Genomic DNA, 19012 nt, shown 5'->3' with positions numbered 1-19012 from the left:
GCACACTAGACATGTACTGAGTTCACTTTTATTAATGAGCTATTGCTTTGATTTTACCCACACATTCAAATTGCCAGTGACACACAGTACTCCCAGGTCCCCCTCAGTACTTGAAGAATTTCTTCTCCTTGGTTACTTGCTTGCTCTGAGGCATCAAACAACAAACATGAGCAAAGAAGAAAAGAGGAGAAACGTCCCTCCTTGTCTATGCAGGGAATTAAACTCCAAAGTAATTGTCCTCTTCAGTTAGAAATATTCACAATCTTATTAATAGGCAGAAAAAGCACTAGTGAGCCCCACTACATCCTAATTGTCTAGAGAAATGCAGCTGTATAGCAGAGCAATTAGACCCAAGAAGCTGTGAGGTTGCCATTATTTTAGCATTTAATGACCATGCAATAAGGCAGAGCTTGATGTTGAAATGAGGAGTGAAACAGTAAAATTATGCATAATCAGGCAGATCTCAAGGTTTTTTTCCCCCATGTTTTTTTTTCTTGAATACATTTACATAGAAATGCTTATTTCTGTAATTTGGGAAAGGCATCGGAATAGACATTGTGAATCTCACCATGAAAGACATCAACAGGATTTTTCATCATGGTATTTGCCATTACCTCTGCAGTAGGTTAAACCTGCAGATATGTGGATTGCGCACAGGAGAGGATGTGTGCTGGTCAAGTGTCTTTTGTCTAGGAACCGAGAGGGTGGATGCCCGAACACTTCACGGCAGTGAAGCCTCCTGCTTCTTCTGCAGGCTCTGTTGTTTCAGAGTGCAGAATTCCGAGCCACTTTAAAGATTACTGCTGTTCAAGATTCATTCTTTCCTTCCGCCTTGTGAACAGGTTAGTCTTCATTTCAAGCAGCAGACAAGAACATGAGAAGGGGTACAAACCAGAGAAGACCCCTCGGTCTCTGTGTGCACTGTCTTTGATAGTGGAGACAGGCAAGGGGTCACAGCTCAGGGCAGTGCAGGTTTGAAAGAGGTTTTATGTTGTAACAAAGAGAGATCAGACTGACAGTGGGTTTCTTTCTATCTGATTTCTAGCTGCTTTTCACAGTTCACAAGCACCTTTTACACTTGTATTGGTATTGGAAAACACGTATTTTAGGATCAGTATATTTAGAGTTCACCTCTGATCCTTCCTACAGACGACCACCTATGAGAACAACGGTAAGCTTATTAAGTCTGTCTGTCAGAATCTTTGTGGCAACAACTGCGTCTGTACCGCATGTCCTTCACATGAGAAAATCTTGCACACAGAGCAACTCTTGCACAGAGAAATCCTATGGAGTAAATCTTACACAGAGAGAAAATCCTACAACCGTATTTAGATGCCTATTTGTTTTAATGTTAACCCCTGTGGAGGCATTTCTGCGGAGTATCATTAGAAAAGTAGTCAGCCGAGGCACATGGCTGGTTCGCAGATTTCATTAATGGACAGTGGGGCATTCTTTCCTGCACTTGAAGAGCAGCTGCAAGTGTTCAAAGGGGGCCAGACTGATGTTGTCCTCTAAGATAGAGGTGTCTGGGAAAGAAGTGGGGTTTTGAGGTGGCGTTAAGTATCTGTGGATCCATTATCAGACATAGGCCAGCCCCTTACAGGGAAAATATCAGCATTGATGAGCTCTAACTGTTTCACAGCGTTAGATAGCAAAACCGTCTGCCCAGACCTGAAACTTATGTGTACATTAAGTCAGGACAAGACTTTTCCCTTTTTCTCGCCCATGACTGTACCTTGCCGTAGGGTGACCACTGAAATGGGGTTAACACAGTGGTTGTAAGCAGCACCATTTGGAGACGTGTTCAGAGCAAGCTCAGATTTCACCGACTGATTGACGGACGATGGGTACCATGTGATGTACAAGCTCCTGCATCATGCCCGCAACAGTGTGCTCTTAGGTGATCCAGACATGGATATGATGTCATTAATAAGACCTGGTACGCTCCCCGTGTCTGGCCTCAGCAGCGGCAGTTAACTATAGCTTGTCAAGGCTGCTTCAGCTGTACAATATGTACCTCATGTATCTCCTGTCACCAGGCATAATTCCTTCTCTCTGGCATACTGCTGATTTGTGCATAAGTGATGTGAGCAATCCAGCAGAGTTAGGAGTTGGAGTTTTTTGCCCCTGAAAGATGTTCATCATTCTTGATCTGGGTCTGTCAGGACCTAGTGTTTCAGTGCCTCCCGCGATTAGGCAGAATTGACAGGCCACGAAAGCAGCGAATAGCAGGGACGTGTGAAATTAACAGGGGGGGAAGTGAAGTGGAGTGTGGCAGTCAGTTAATCTGCAATTTATCAGCTGACGCCACGTCGTGCAGCGTTCGGGATATAGCATTCCGGAGAAAAGGGCTCTGCCGTCTCTTAATGCTGGGCAGCAGTGAGGATGGAGGAGGAGGAACCTCTTTATTATTATTATTATTGTTATTATTATTATTGTTATTGGTGGCTGCTGTGCTGCCCAAGGCTGTGTCACAGCTGGGCAGGTAGGTAGCTGGTCCACACAAGCATCTCATCCAGACATTTTGGGGAAAGATGCCAGAATATCGGCTTCAACAACATGGTGGGGGTGAATTGTTCCAGACTCCCGGTTCTTACAACTGTTGTACAGGGAACCCGGGGGAAAAAAAGCAATAAAAATAAACGCCCTTAAACGCACATTTGCTTTGACCATGTAGTGTTTTTCCCTTAAATAACCCCTACTCTGGACGTGTCTGGTGACATTTCAGGGCATCGCTGTTTCTTTAGGGTTTGAATGGTTTTCGTTACTTCACAAGAATGAAGAGCGATATAATAAGGCCATTTTTCCACAGTGGTGACCCATTGGCTACCACTGCAATATGTTTCCATTTTATAAGAAAGTTCCGTGGTCTTCCCAGAATAAAGGCCTAATTTTGCATGAGAATGGAAGATGCTGACAAGCAAACTGCTGTGTCACCGCACTTTGTTTAAAGCAGGAGTCGGGCGGGGATATTCTGGTGGGAAGTGTGCACAGTGGGTAAACGACCAGCCCACTCGCTGCATCCCAGCGCCCGGAACACGCTCCAGCAACGGTCTCCCGAGTCGGGATCCCGAACAGCATTCCTGCGCGGACAGTGCCCAAGTGAGCCGAAGGCCGTGTACAGAGCTGGAAAGGGACAGAGGTGAGTACGATGCAGGTGCAGGGAGTATTTGTACGGTGATGCACCATCGTCATCGTCACCGAGCCCTCGAAATGTCCTTGTGCTTCTCTGTGTGTCACACAGCCGCCTCCTGGCCTCCGCCCCCCTCCCGTCACCGAACCCGGAGTCCGCAGCTCTGTCACATCAAGGTATCCCAAGGCCCCAGTGTCTCCACGCGCCTCCAGGCGGAATTTGCCTCCGATCGGAAGACAGGCGGGATTAGGACTGCAGCTCCCAGCCTTCTCCGGGTAAGGTTCACTGCGCAGAGGCGTGCTGAGAGGAGGGTGGGGGAAATACCTGCAGGGCAGAGAGGGGAGGCTCAGACACTGCCCACCCCTGCTGCTGCTGCAGCTCTGGGTTCTTTGCGGCCCTCTCCTGCGCCGCGCTCGACATTATCAGTTCAGTACGGCGGCCTGACCGTACCGCTCGAGGTGCTGCAGAAATACCCCAGCACGCTCCATCTCTGCTGTTCGGCAGCAGCCTCTCCATTCATCCTGCTGCACGAGTAATTAGAGGTTCACCTTGGCTGAAATTGTTGATCCGTCTGCAGCAGGAGTCAATACCCATAATGGCAGCACCAGGGCTGTACAGTGTGCTACAGAACAGAAATGGGCTCAGTTGAAATCGACTGTTTATCACTGTATGTTTTCAAAGCACCCAATCATCCCAGTACTGGCTCTTTCAGCGACTTGCTGTAGTTCTTCATTCAGATCCTCTTTCAAGTGCCCCCTTCCCTGCTGCACACGACTGTGTCGCTGCAGTCATTCCCCTGACGAAAGTTCACCATCTTGAAGCTAAAGTCCTGTTCTTCGAATTGCACTCAGGCTGCGCATTAACGAGTCACTGCAGTGCTCCACTTCAGTGCACGCTGATAGTCAATAACACTCAAAAACAGAAAGTGTATACTATGGTGCAGCGTCTTTCTCACGGTCCAGTGCAGCACACGTGTGGCACATCAGACCCACTGGAACCCGGGGAGGGCATTGTGAATCAGTTCTGGCCAAACACACAGAAGTACTCTTTTCTGCAAAGGCGAGCTCTGGAGAGGGCGCCACCTGCTCTCGCCAGGCCTGGGCCTGAGCAGCAGGCGACCCTCCACACGGCCCTGGACTCTCACGGAGCTGACTGAGCGCTGTGTGATCTGTGTGATCTTTTCAGATCTTGTGATCTGAAAGTTTACGCCTCTGCAATCCTTGTGCTGCAGCTTTCAGCATCAGTGACCGTTGTCACTGCGCCCAGACGGTCTCCAGGGGCTGGCGCCGCTGCGTCTGCTTGGACCCACGGCTGTGCGGCACCCGGATTTCTAGAGTTTGTTGAAGATGTGTGCTTTTAAAGATGCTACTGCATATCCAGGTGAGTGCTGGTGAAGGGGAGTGTATAACTGTAAGGATAGTTGTTATTATTATTATTTTAAATTAGAAGTGAGGTCTCTCTGCAAAACGGTCCCTTATTCTACAGTGTGCTCATCCAGGTGCAGAGAAACTGCTGGCCTTTAAACCGCAGTTTCAGAGAGTCCAGCTGAAACCCAAAAGGAATTGCAGTGGCGCACACAGATTACACATCTGCAGCAGCAGGACGCCTTTAGCTTGGCAGAATGTGTGCTCAGCGCTGTTACCTCTGGTTTGTGACAAGCGCTGGGCATGTCTCGAGAAATACGTTTTCCAGATGTGATCCTGCTACCCACAGGCAGTGGGACACGGAACTTCTGCCGGATCTCTCTGAGAAGTGAAATAAAAGTTCCTTCCTGAGACGTGAATTTCGTTTTCCTGCGATGAAGACGTGACGGACTCGCCTGGATCGCTGGTGTCGGGGTCGACTCGGGCTAGGGCCAGATCAGGGCATTTAGCCTGAGTGAACCCCCAGCCCCAGACAAACACAAGTCTTACTCACCTGTGGCTTCACTCACAGCTGCCCCTGGCCACGTCCAGATCAAAAGTAAATCAGATCAAACTGAAGACTTTGCATCCCTGCACGCGGCAGCAAAAATGTTGCATTGACCAATATCCAAACTACGGAAACGTACAACAGAATATTTAAACTTAGTAATATGCATTCTATTTTTATATACAGTATACTGTATATACACGTGTGTGTTTCCTAGCTCGCCATCAGTGCTGCATAAGCGATTGGAAATTGATATTTAAACGACAGGACCCGCTCTTATTACGCGCGCGTTTACCGTAAACGCCAGCGAAGCCGAAAGTTACACTGACGATCAGGCAGGTACCCGTTCCTGGAGTTACAGAGGCGTCGCTGTACTTCCTGCGATGCCCTGCGACTCGCACAGGCTCGGCCCACAGAGATACCGTCCCCGGCCAGGCGGTCAGACAGGGCCGGTTCCGATCCGAGCGCCGAAACCGGACCCCGGAAGGACCTCTCGCCAGTCGCCCGGTCCGTCCTCGGCGCTCTGGGCTGCTGGCGTACCTGCCTCAGGACGGGGGGGGGGTTATGTGAGCACTGTCGGGGTGTAGAGTTATATTTTGGTTCTTTCCTTTATTGTTTCTATTACCTCAGCCAGCAATTTGAATGCACTGCTTAGTGACGGTAATGTGCATTAATTTGTAAATAGCTGTGGCTGCGACGGTTTCAGCAGAGTGCAACGCTAATGGTGAACTGCTTAAATTAATGGTGACGCACACCTTTCATTATTGCTATTAGATTAGGTGGCGCCGATTGATGGATACACTTGTTGCTCACCTTAAAAGCATTAGCGCGGTTTACATCAATTGGGTTTTAGAGCAAATTCAGGTCTTGATGTCACGGCAGGCACTACATGCTGAGTTGCTCTTTGCCAGCCGTTAATTAATTGGAAGAGCATCTTTCAGGAGCGTTTTGCGTTTGAAGGCCCTTTGTTGGAATTTTCTAGAAAATGAAAACGTTCCCTTAGCCGGGCCGGATACGGCTCGGCGCGACACTCGGCGGCACCGGTCCGCTTGCGTTGTGAGCGTGGGTGGACCTGCCCGTGCTAGGAAAGAGAAAAGTTTGTGTTTTATGCGCACTGTAGCTGGAGTGGAGCTTCCCCTGGATCATAAATAACGTGCGTTTGTCTGTTATTTTTAAAAAGAGGCCTCTGAAAATGAAACAAAAATCTTTACAACTGATGTGACACGATGAATTCACTTAAGAGATATCAACCGGAAACGTCTTAAAATATTGTGAGTGGGGAAAAACGTGCCAGAACGAATTTTATGCATAATATGAATATTGATATTAAAATACCATGTTGACATTGCTCTGTTTTAATGAGCATGCAGGACAGCATTGGTGATTAAAGATTAGTGTATGTAGTTTTTAATAAATAGAACTATGTGCAAAGCTAAGTGACGTATGATCTTAGCTTTTAGGATTTTTATGGAGTCCTAACTGGTTTATCCTAAATTTGAACTGCTGTCCAAAACAGGATTGTTTTTTTCTATATCATCGTGTTGTACTACGGTGCAGTACTAACACCCTAACTACAGCCATTTTAAAAAGACAGCCGTCTTGAGATGCTCCGTGTAATGTAGTTTGTATAAATCCTTCCTCTCTTTTATTCTGAAAAAACAGCTGTGGGTTGGGGTCAGTCTGAGAATGGACAGTATCTGTCCAGACTGTAACTTAAAATTAGAGATGCATATGGTTTTGTACATATTGCAGTCTTTCAAGCGTCTGGTAGAGAAAAATCATTTAAAAATCACTGCAGTCAAACTATCAAGAAGTCAGGTTGTACTTGGTTTGGGCACAGATTTATATTAAATTGCAGAACCGGGTATTCGACTTTCAGTGAGAGTGGTCTTTGAGGCTGCAGGCCCTGTTAGTGGGCTGTACATAATAAAAAGACTACACTCTGCAAGATGGGTTAACACCAGTGAAGATACGACATAATGTACTCAAAGGCACGCCTTCGCTATAAACGCAGTTTAAGTTAACAACAATAGCCGCCTACAATAAAATGGAATTTTTCATTAAAAAAAACATTTAAGGCAGAAAACATTTTTTTTTCACCGAGTGAAAATTAAATATTGGTCTCCAAAAACTGAAAAGGCAATTTCTCAGTATTCAGAACACATTTAATTTAAGCGAATTGTTGTAGTCCTGTGTTTCAATCGTTCATTAAGTTCCTTAATTGTCTTTTTGTAACCTTTCTGCCCACGACTCTCTTATCTACAAGTCGTTGAGGAAAGTTTTTTTTTTTTTGCACGGCGTTCAATGAAGTAACGTGCACGTAATACATTACTGCCTAATTAAGTTTTATGCGAATTGCATATGTATTTTTAAGCTCCGTGGAATGTATTGTGATATTCAGGTCGAAATGTAATTCATTCTCATGAGACATATAACAGAGAACATTGTCGAGGAATAAGAGTACCTATGCCAATTTTTCAGAATATTTTGAAGTCTTTGTTATGGTTTGTAAGCGCGACGGCGGCCTTTTTGTAAGTCGCTCGTTTTCAGTAAAGGTTGGTCATCGTTACTGAGTTCACAAAAGGCTTAATGACTTTTCCTAATAACAGACTACGGATATAACGCCGTCGAAGTGAAATAACTTGCTCGAAATTTTGTTTTGTTTTTTTTTTCCCTTCTGTTTTCGTCTTCCAGACCCGCTGTATCTGAACACGGTCTCAATGAGCCCATTGTCTGCGGCCGTGGCGAATGGTACGAGCGCCACCTGGAGGCGAAGCCGGGAAGCGCACCGGGCCGCGGCGCCGCGCCGCCGTTTGCTCGCGGTGCGAAGTTAGCGAGAGCTCTGGCAGAAAACAGAAGTCCGCGAGTCTGTTACTAATGTTCAGCTTGTTGACACGGAATAAAATGGGCGAACAGCGAGTCGTGAGGGCCAAATGAGAGTTTATCTCATCCCAGCTCCACGGCTAGCGCTGTTAAAACGGAGTCACGCCATGCGAGACCATGTGCGTCAAGAACAGGTTAAACCCGGTCGATTAACCTGTCCCTTTCTGTTCCGTGTCACATGGAGAGGAGGTGTGTGCGTGTTGTAACGGGATAATGACTTTATAATTCATAATAATACATGTAAACGGTTTGCATGATCTCCCCCGATCAAACTCTCTGACCTGATGGTTCAGAATCAATATCCCGCCCTTAACCTACCGCACGCAAGTTTTTAAAAGGCGCAGGACAGTAACTGGGCCAGGAGCCGAATTATCAGTAACCACTAACTCTGCGATATTGTATTTCGTATTGGCTGGTTATTAGTTATGGGACCATTTCCTTCTAAACAGCCAGAGAAGGAGCTCTGTCCAAAACACGCTGGAAACAAAGGATTTTTAATAATAATTGAAGCCCGGTGTACAAGCCGGAAACGGTGTGCGTGTGTCCGGTATTGGTCAGGTTGAGTCCTCCGCACCTGCGGAGGCAGGGCTGTGAGGCCGTTAGCAGACCCTGGCGTTGGTTAGAAACGAGAGGGAACATCAGAACTACCAGTTGCTCTGATCTCCGGAGCGTTAAATAAACTTAGAAGAGGCATCGCGGAGAAACATCTAGGCTTCAGCGGTGTTTCTTACTAGAAACAAATGACAGACAACAGGGTGCCAAGACCACCCCCTGTGGCCGGCTCAGACTGTCCCTGGACTAGAGACTCCCCCTGCAGGACGGGCAGCAGACCCGTGTGGGGTAACGGGCTGCGCTGAACGTGCTGTCGCCCCCACCCGCCGGAGCCAGAGAAACAGAGAGCCGGGAAGGCGCAGGTAGAAGCCCCGCACCACAGCTGCACAACGATACAGGTGACTCCGGCCGCGCCAGGCCTCGGGGGGGCGGGGGGCAGGAGGCGTGTACGAAGGGGGTCGGCATTGGGGTCAGGCAGAGGGGACCTCGTGGAAATTAGGAGGCTGTAGTCTCTGGGAATCGCGGCTCCAACAATTTTTTTTAAAAACGAGACGTATAAACATGCGTACTGCAATGAGTGGTTTCCAGCTTAACCGACTCGTCTGCCGTTGTGAGAAATACCAGCTCTTCGCGCTCTTTGCTGCTTCAAGCGCCTGTGCTGGCTGTAGGTTTCTCCCAGGTCTATTCCACCAGTACTTCTAATCGCAGTGTATATATTATATGCACAGGCACGGTAGTCAATTTATAGACAGTGCAATAGAGTCTAGAATTTGGATACCTATTATTGATATGTGCATTCTGCATACAGCGTCTGTATCAGGCCCTGCATTAGACACGGGCCTGTTCCTGGTACTGCAGTGCTTGTGTCTGTGTTTTGTGCTCGGGATTGTGTCTCCTGTCCATAATTGTGAGCCAGCCTGTGAGCTCTGTGTTCTTGAGCCTGCTGTGAGGAAAGCAGCCCTTGCTGGAGCGGTCTAGGCCAGACGCACACAGCTTGGCTCCTCCAGAGCCACGGACTCCTCAGGCTTCCTTGGTGTCCCGAGTTCTTACCTGTGTGGCTGACTTAGCTATCGGACCGAGCGAACAGTTTTCAGGGATCGTCAGCTGTTAACCTGGAGTGGCCCTGAAACACGACCTCTTGCTCCGTGACGATGATGCTCGCGTTGGCCCCGTGTGTCTCTGATCTCCCTGGAGAGCCCGCGCGCTCCCGGCTGGAACAGCGAGTGAAGGAGCTGGACTGTGTGTGAGTCCAGTGACATCTGTGGAAAAGCCCGGGGCTGCTCAGATTCTGCCAGCAATCTGGTGTGTGTGTGTATAACGGAGGGAAACCAGGCTAAGCTTTCTCAAAAGAGGAAAAACGACCTCCTTAAAACACGTGTAGACTGTATTAGGTATCTTGAATATGTGTTCACCTTTTACCTTGTGGTGGAAATTTCCCCTCTTTGTCTTCATGTGTATCTGTGTCCTGGGTGAAAACACACAGGCGTTGGGGGTTGCTTTGTTGAAGCCAGCACGTGAGAGGAGAGTGTTCTCATTCAGCTTAGCAGAAGTCATTTTAAAGGGGACATTTGGGGTTTGAAGAATGTCGTGTAGTGTTGCATGATACCTGAAAAGCAGACTTGGCGATGTGATGTGTATAAAAGACCTTGTCCATCGGCTGGGGGGAGGGAAGGTGTTGAGCTGCTGCCTGTCAGGTGGGCGTGGTTTCTCTGCGCTCCAGTGTCATGGAGACGCCCTGGGTGAGCTGTGTGTCACTATCTGCGGGCTCGTTTCTGGTGCTCCGAGTGTGCAAACCGAGAAACGCATCGGCCCAGTACGCTCAATTCTACCAGCTTCTGGGTCGATGGTTTATTAATAAAGCTAATTAAGCCTGCTGCCCAAATTTCAACAGGCACATGCACAGAATAACAGCACAGGTATCTTCAAGTGAAAAGGGCTCCCCACTGTGCTGTTTTTTCGAGGCAAAGATGACAATTAGAGAGGGATCTGTGGGATATATGCCAGTAAGGATATTCTAGGAGATGACGGATAATTGTATGTAGGATTTATTTCCGATTTAAGATCTGCTTTGTTGCTGTTGGGCTTATCCATTTCCTTCCATTGCTGCACGGCAGAATAGGCTGTTTCACCACAACCTTGTGCCTAGAAGACTGATGTTTAGCGACACTTCTAATTTACAGTATAGATTTGACTAATGTTCTTTCTGCAATCGCAGCTTAGTTTTTTATAAGTCGTTCCTGTATAAAATAAGGTTCAGCAGTGATCCATTCATGATAAATTAGTTACCATTTGTAAAACTGTGCTTATTTATCTGAACTTCCGGCGCACCATAGCATCATAGGGAGTAGCAGGCAGGAGGTTTGGTGGACGCAAAGCGGTCATACTTTTGCAGGCATGAAGGAGTGGGAAAGTATGATGTCATCCCTGATTGGGTACCACGTTATAATGACGTGTGTCTGGATGCTTGACTCCATCAGAGGCATCAGTGGGAATGGAGAATGGGCTGCTACCCCTCCCCAAAAAAAACATTACTGGGGCAAATCCACTCTTGCCCCCGTTAACTCCCTGTCTCTGATTTCTACCACCCCCTCCCCACCCCCTCGCAGAAGCAGAAGGACTTCATTCTGTGGTGTATTACTGCCATCGATTCCCACTGGTGTGCGTGGCAAGCCATGGATCAAATTTATAGAGTAAAACACCAGAAATCTCATACATTCTAAGTATCGACCTTGAGCGAGATGAGAATTCGTCTGGGTGTTTGTTTTCATTAGAAGTTTTCTTCTATGGAGGGGCGTCTGGGGGGGGCAAAAAATCTGTTGATTGTGTTGAGAATATTTTATTATCGCGAACCAAGTGTCTCCAGGACCACCGGAGAAAGTGGGAGAATGAACTTTAAGGACATGAGACAGGTCACAAAAGGAGCAGGTCCACCTTCAACACGTCTGGTCCAGTCGCTGGATAGTTAGCTAATTGTTGGCTTCGACAACAGGGCTGAGGGTAGCTTGTTGCAGTCTCCCACAACCCTTTGTGTAAAGAAGTGCCTCCTTTTTCTCAGCTTTAAATGGATTTCTATGTAGTTTCCACCTGTGCCCTCTAAAGGGACGAGTGTGAGCTGGAAATGTACTTGGGACTCAGACAAGATCCAAATCTTGCTTGGAAAATGGCTGACAGAGGTTCCCACAATCCCGTGGTGGTGGTAGTAAAATCGCAGCTTTCGTTTTACTCCAGCTGATGAAAAGCTAGATGTTTTCTTGAGGCCGAGATGACGCGTGCTCTTGTGTTGTAGCGCATGAGGCAGCACGTTAAAACTGCTTTCTTGTCAGCCTGTTTCAGGACAGACGTTAGATTCGTCTCAAATAAATTTGCAGTCTTTCGCCACTCTCTGTGTAGGAGTAGAAAACTCTGAGAATGAGGAAAAGAAAATCGTGTATGTGACTATGCAGAGAGAGAGAAACGGGGGAGTTGAAAATTAATAAAGGCACTTAATTTGAAGCTTTTTTTCTTCCCTCATCTTTCTCAGATACTCAGTCACCACAGTCTGTATTTGGTAGCAGGCAGGTTTTCCCATGGTGTGATATTGCTATAAATCCTCAGTGACTTCTGTCAAGATGCATTTCTATTAGAGAGGCTGTTGGCTTTCTCATAAAATTAGTGTGTAGCGTCAGTGCTGCCGCATGGCTGCCTGGGAGCACAGCGGCCACTGCAGTTGTCAGGTCGGGGGTGTGAGTCCTCCCCAACCCCTTTCAGCAGACAGCACGAGACAGGGGGAGCTATCAGGAGCTCCAGCCACTGCAACGAGCCGCAGAAGCTGAAGGCAGTTTTAATTGCAATATGTTTACGAGTACAGATTGCAAACGGATGACTCGCTGTTCTGTCATGACGAGAGCTCCCATCACAGGGCTTGAGTGTGGACTCTCAGGATCGCCTTTAAACAGAGGGCCCGGGTCAGTAGACAGTGTTAAGTAGTACATTTCAATGTGCAGAATATAAATCCAGAAAAGTCTGGTGAAAATGCACACAGTGCATCAGTGGGATCTGCTGTAGGTCTGCAGTCCTGGTCACCATGTTACAGAAAAGACTGTGATTCTCTGGAAGTGGTTTCAAAGGAGCCACATCTCTTGAGTCTTATATGTAGAAGACTAGGACAGTATTTGATACAGGTGTTCACAGCTGCATGGCCACATAGCTTGTTTGGAGTCTCTGTTCTCCAAACACCTGAACAAGCAGGATTCCCATAAGGCCGTTGTAGCCTTACTTGTGTTGTTTTACAGGTCCACATCTAGAGTTTTAAGCAACACAAACTCAACACACTGGCCCTTGTCCTCCTGCAGTCCTCGATGAGGGGGAAACAGTTATACAAGCGAATGCTGACACTGTGCAGTCCTCCAGTCAGAGCAGGGCAGGAACCCAGTAACCAAGACCGAGGCCAAGGTGAAATTCCTCGCCGGGTCCCCAGCCTGCTGCCCGTGTGCAAGCACACGTCCAGCCCCGCTTCGGAAACTTGTGAGTGACCAGTGTGATGTACTCCAGGCCTGAGTCTTGGCAGGTTTGGATTGGGTTGTGTTTTTTTAAAATAAAGATTTAGAGTCTTTGAATTCGTGTGCTCTGTAAGGGAACAGAATTTTTTTTTTTAAAAAAAAAAAACGAGGTTCAGGATAAAACATGTGGACCTGCAAACTTTATATTTTTTCCTTTTTGTTTACAAAAATCGACGATGCAAAAGTATATCTCAGACATGGTTAGGTTAGGAACGAACGGGTGAATGGATAAGTGTTTTGAGTGTTTTGTTTATATCGGGCTGCGTTGGAACTTGCATTGTCCAGCGTGGGCTAACCAGGTAAACGGCTCTGCAACAACACCAGCGGAACAAACGAGTTCCTGGCGTTCTGTTATACAGCATTCATTTGCATTGCCTTCACCACCTGCACTGTAATTTTAAATACTTGCATTGGGAATAAATCTGCATCTTTATCATCAATTCCAAGCCTAGCGTTGTAAGAACTCGCTGTGAACAAGGCGGCCGTGGTAATTCGGGTATATAACTGCGTGCCTGAGCTGAACGTGTAAACTAATAAAAAGAAGCAGCAAACGCTACACCAACAGGAGAAATAAACTTCTGTTTTTAATATTTTTTATAGAATGATATAATACATTAATCACATTAAAAGACATGATACATTACACCCCCCCCGCCCGTGTGCAAGATTGTGCAAGGTTATTCATTTACATTTACAGGTTTGAATTTTTTTTTTTCCGTCCATGGTAGCGAAAAGGGACGCAGTTAGAACCACATGCTGCCGGCAGGTGTTCCGCTCGGGACCTGCGCTCATCGCCCCACAGAACCGCGGGCAGCTCGGTTCTGACAGCGGTGTCAGCTCGGTCCACCCCGCCCCTCGCCGGGCAGGGCTGGAATAGTCACGGTTTTTTAAGCAGGACAACCGAAAAGCACCAACCCGGCCCGGCTGCGAAAAGCGGTCGGAACCGGGCTTGTCCCTTGTCACTGCAGCAGCTGCCAGGAGAAAGGTCCGACGATTCTGACCCACTTCCTGCCTTCTAGCCTGGCTGCGCACACCTCTGTAGCAGCGGCCGAACCACCGGGCCAGGCGCTCAAACCACAGACCGTTAAAAATAAGGCTCTCGGTAAACGGGGGGCGATAACCTTTTCATAACCACGTCTGTTGCAAGACGCTTCGAAATCCTCGTTTCTTATTTTAATACAAAATGAAGCGCAGACCCCCCTCCCCGAACCTGGCAATAACTTAGGGGGGAAAAAAAACCCAACATCATCATGTTTTAAAATATTTACAATATATCATGTATTTTTCGTTAAATAATCATTGAACGTGTAAAGGCCCTCGCCCGCAGAGCGACTGTCCACTCGCGCGTGCGTGCGTGTCTCAATTCGCGGACAAAACACGAGCGAATCGGACACGCGCAGGAGAGAGGGGTGGTGACAGCAGATCAGCGCGGTGCATTTTCACGTTTTAATCCAAAGGGGGGGGGGGAGAGAGAGCAGTGCTGGGACAGGGATGAGGCGGCTTATAACCTTGCAGAACCCGAAGCGCAGTAGAGAGAGTGTCCGCTACGTGGACACCTGCAGCAGGACCTTCTCGGCACGCAGCGCAACTGGACGTTAAGTCCCACGTGTCTGTGTTGACCATCCAGCCATACACAGGGAAGGATCGGCAACAAGAGACCAGAATCCCCCGCACGCCGGGGCCAGGCCAGCGGGATCTGCTTTGCCGCGCACGGGGTATGCACAGGTGCCCTTCGTCAACGGGTCGGCCCGCCGAACCCCGCCCCGGCAGCGCCAGGGGGAAACGGGAGCCTTGCACGCTGAAACGGGGTTCGATCCGGAAGAGGATCAGAAAAACGAAACCGAACACAGCAGCGCACCCCCCCCCCTCCGTGCCGCAGTCTGTCCCCAAGAGCTCTCGCGGCGTCTCACGCGCAATCAGAGCTGCGGGCGACAGGCAAAAAAAAAAAAAAAATTGAACTAAGAGGTTTATTCCCCGCTGAAAAGAGAAGAAAAGAAAACACAACGTTTCACCCGCGGAGCCTTCTTCAAGTGTGAGACTCCGCGGGTGAAACGTTGTGTTCTCTTTCTTCTCTTTTCAGCGGGGAATAAACCTTTCACGTGCTCCTGTGCAGCCCACGCAGGCGGACGCAGCCGCCCACCTGAGCTACTGAAAAAGACAAATTCGCGCGGTGCCGTCAAGGCCGGGGGTGAGCTTGGCTGACCGCTAACACAGCTGCATTGCTGCTGCTCAGCCTCTCCGAGAGAAACGTTGAAGCTAACGTGCGGGACGGTGCCAGAAAGGGCTCGCCCTTCAAAACACACACACACACACACACACACACAGCTTTGCCTGCTGATGGTACTATACATTTAGATATTTTGAAATGCAAAGCGCGTTTTATTCTTCGAAACGTTGAGTGCATGTCACTCAAACATGAGCAGTAGAGGGAAAGCACTCCTCCACACTAGGAAGCACACGCTGTAAACACGCCTGCGCTCTGGCTGCTGCGAGGGGTAAGGGGTTGATATCGAAGGGGTGTGGCTTTCATACACCGGTCCAACACCTGCAGGCAGTGGGAGCTCAACAGTGCTGCAGGAGAACAAGGTCTCCACAGCATCCAGCGCCCCCACTGCATTAAACACCTCTCTTTCTGAAATGGCCGGGGACATAGCGATCATTCGGATTATTACGACTATTTACATCTTGAAAAAAGGTGCTCCAGCTGAAACAGTAAAAACAGGTAAAAATTTCTAGTCTAGGTTAAAATGGTAAAAATAAATAGGCTACTGCTTCAGAACTTCACTGTTCAACTCTACACTTCACGCTAGAGTGGCACTGCAGAGGCTGAACGGTACGCACCAGCAACGTGCAGACAGGCGTTTTTATTCTAGGCAGAGGGCAAATACCTCAAATTATCATCACACCGCAGTTAACTCCTTTGTTCTGTCCAAAAAAGCCTGTTTTCGGCACGCGAGGCACCCGGGCTAATGCCTGCTTCAGTTATTTCCAATAAAAAACACGTACAAATACAACCCCAGATATCAGCAGTAATAAAAACTGTACGGTCAATCGCGACGAGCAAAGGAAACTGCAGCTTCCAGATGATGAGCTTAATAAGGTGAGGTAGCCTCACAAACACAAACGCACTGTATAAAACGTTCCCCTCCCTTTGTCCGCCTCCTCTCTCCCAGGTGCAGCTCTGGTGAGGTGTGCCCCGAACACCGCCACTAGACTCTAGGCGGTACGGGTCGACCTGCACGTTTTCTGTAACAGCCCCAACCCTCGCCTCTCCTGCGTGTGCACTGTAACTGCGGAAAAAGACCCTCCCAGCACACCCACGCTCCCCTCCCCACCCGGAGAAGACACGGGCACTGCCGCCACCCTGCCCTCGCCGCGCAGGCAAACAGACACGCCGCGTGAACTGGATACGCTATCACCACAGAAGGACGTGAACCCACATTTCTAACATTAAATAGGCACGAAGTACTGATCTTTAAAAGAAAAAAAATATCCATTTCTGCACCGATTTAGGCATACGTTGCAAAGAAGTCATCTAAAAAAAAAAATGGATTTGTAATTTACATTCCTCACACTTCCAACTGACACGAAAGAGATACAGCTGCCCTGTCCGTGTTTCACCTGATGGCACTCCTTCCGAGATCAACAGCAATCACGTTCTTTAGATGGATCTATTCTGTCAATCGGGTGAGGCGACTGTGCCCGAGCTCCGGCTGCACCTCCTGCTGTCCCCATGACCAGAGCAGCGTCCACAAGCACCGCGTCCCCGCAGAGACTCCGCCCCCGCCCCCCACATGAAGAAGCAGCGTGGTCCCTTGTCATCTTCCACGCGTTTCGGCCTTTTATTGGAAATCTCCCGTGAAGCTCGGCTGCAGCGCTAACCTGCCAACATGACTACTGGCGAGAAGAGAAGAAAATAACCCGCATTGTTAGTCAAGTTTAAGGTTAATTATTTAGTCTTTTTGTGGTTGGCTGATTTTATTTTTGAGTAAAAGTTGCATCTTTGTCTTTCATAGTTCGTAATTTCACTTTTTAAACGTCTCTACTCTATGTACAAATATTACAGGCTGGAGAAGCAGGTCTTCTGCGCGGGGCTGGGAAGCAGCTGGTCTACAGGCCTCCCGGCTCCTCCCTAACAGTCTGTCGATACAGGTGGCGTTCTGCCTCACTTGCGATCGTCGATGGTCTTGATGAATTCCACTGCTGCTGTGAACTGCATCCACCAATAGCATTCCTCCCCACTCAGCCGGCTGGCGTAGAAATTACTGATGTACTGGATGGTGGACAGCAGACAGGGAGGGTTAGCCTGCAGGGGCGAAGCACAGGCAGAAGAAACCGTAAAGGAACGAGTAGAGGTTAATTCTCACCGCTGAATCAGTGGAAAGAAAGAAGTAAAAAAAAAACTATCGAGGGGGGGAGAGAGCAGGAATACGGAGCTGAGGGTGGAAGAAGAGGACAAAGGAAACCTTGTGAAACGGGGCTAGGCTGGCGAGGAAGAAAACAGGAGACGAAGCACAAAAATCTGGAAACCAACGAGATTTGAAAAAGAAGGGAGCCAATCACAGAGAGCTGGGCGGGAAGGTGTCACCCCAGTTTAAGGGTTATTTTGGCTTCGAATGAGTTCCTGTAGTGGGATTCCTGGAATCCTCGCTCAAGGAGAACAAACTTCACACTAACAGTGCAGAGAGAACTATTTCACTTCCCCTCAACGCTCACTATTCATCTGCCGCACACAAAATTAACCAGAGAGGACTGATAATCGCACAATATGTGCAGCGGCGCAGGAACAGTAATTTTCCTAAACAAAGTGATCCAAGTTTCACTTATCCTTGACACGCTTCCAGTTGGAAGTTTAAAACGGAGCTTGGAGAGCATCTTGCATCTCAAGCTCGGTTCTATGTGTAAAATGACTTCAGCCGCACGCGGGGTCTGCTGTCTGAATTGAGGAGCAACAAGCAAGTTGTTTTCAGTTGTGCTGAGTAGGACCAATGCCTCCGTCACAGAGCGGATTTTAGGTACAGATCACACCTGCTCACAAGCGGCATCATTTCGGAGACCGACTCGGAAAACAACAGAGAAGCAGCCTGCGAGGACACTTCAGTTTTAAGAGGGATGATTAATTCAGACGACACTCCTGACACAGATAAGGTAGAAGTGGGACGAAGAGGACACAGTGTGTGGAAAAGCTCTTTCCGGCAGGAATGTCAGACGGAAAAATCGGAATCCAATCACGTTTCCTTCTCCGTGGCCGGGCCTCGCCGTTAAAGCAAGGCGAGATCCAGCACAGGGTAGCGCGTCACCGCCCGGCTCACCTTAATCAGGACAAAGACCAGGACGGGCACGAAGTCGTCGGCCCCGGGGACAGAGTCCTCGTTGGCCAGGCTCAGCAGGTTCATGATGGTGGAGCACATGCGCAGGATGCACTGCACCTTGTCCCGGGGGGTCTTGTAGGCGCTGATCGTCCGGATCTCGGCCTGCGCCGACGGCCAGGGGGCCTCCTGCAGGTAGACCTGGAGAGCCGGCACAGACCGGGCACGGTTACAACACACACGCAGATCAGCCGATTCTGCAAACCATCAAGGGCTTTAGCTCAACACTGACTGTACTTCACAACCAGATCGCATCGAAGACGCGCTTTGTAAGATGGAAACCAAGACTGTGGCTGATAATATCCCTAAAGAAAAACAGAACACTTTTAGGAGGTTTCTTCGAGTTTTCTACACGGACTAAAAAAAAAAAAACAGCTCAGCTCTGTATCCCCATGTCTCTTTGAGTTTAATTCTACACACGTGCTTGGAGATGAACTCTTCTACCCAGCACTGCTTTCTCAAGACTGCCGAGTGGCGGGATCCACTAGCCTGAGAATGCTTGGACTCTTCTGACCTAAAATTTAAAGGAAACCTTAAACCTCAGAGAGGCTAGACATGAAATTCCTGGGCCACAGCCAGGCTTGTTTATTAACTACCTGTGTCAGCTCCCCCAATAAATCTGTCTC

General features: G+C 48.4%; 1 protein-coding gene across 4 annotated transcripts in view; it reads right to left on the bottom strand.

The window, feature by feature from the left end:
- Positions 1 to 13581: 13581 nt before the first annotated feature.
- gapvd1 (GTPase activating protein and VPS9 domains 1) overlaps positions 13582 to 19012 on the bottom strand; it is a 46868-nt gene continuing 41437 nt past the window's right edge. For 3 of the 4 annotated variants that reach the window (XM_088940665.1, XM_088940667.1, XM_088940666.1), the window contains 2 exons: positions 18330 to 18527; positions 13582 to 17323 (listed from right to left, as the gene is read on the bottom strand). In XM_088940665.1, coding sequence (XP_088796791.1) covers positions 17183 to 17323; positions 18330 to 18527 — 339 coding nt within the window. In that variant the 3' untranslated portion in view covers positions 13582 to 17182. The remainder of the gene's footprint in view (positions 17324 to 18329; positions 18528 to 19012) is intronic. The other variant, XM_088940668.1, reaches the window with a different exon arrangement.

Source organism: Atractosteus spatula, chromosome 23, assembly GCF_055471065.1.
Source record: "Atractosteus spatula isolate fAtrSpa1 chromosome 23, fAtrSpa1.hap1, whole genome shotgun sequence".
Classification (NCBI taxonomy): Eukaryota; Metazoa; Chordata; class Actinopteri; order Semionotiformes; family Lepisosteidae; genus Atractosteus; species Atractosteus spatula.
The sequence above is the reverse complement of the archived record's forward strand: the minus strand, read 5'-3'. Positions and strand labels throughout refer to the sequence as shown.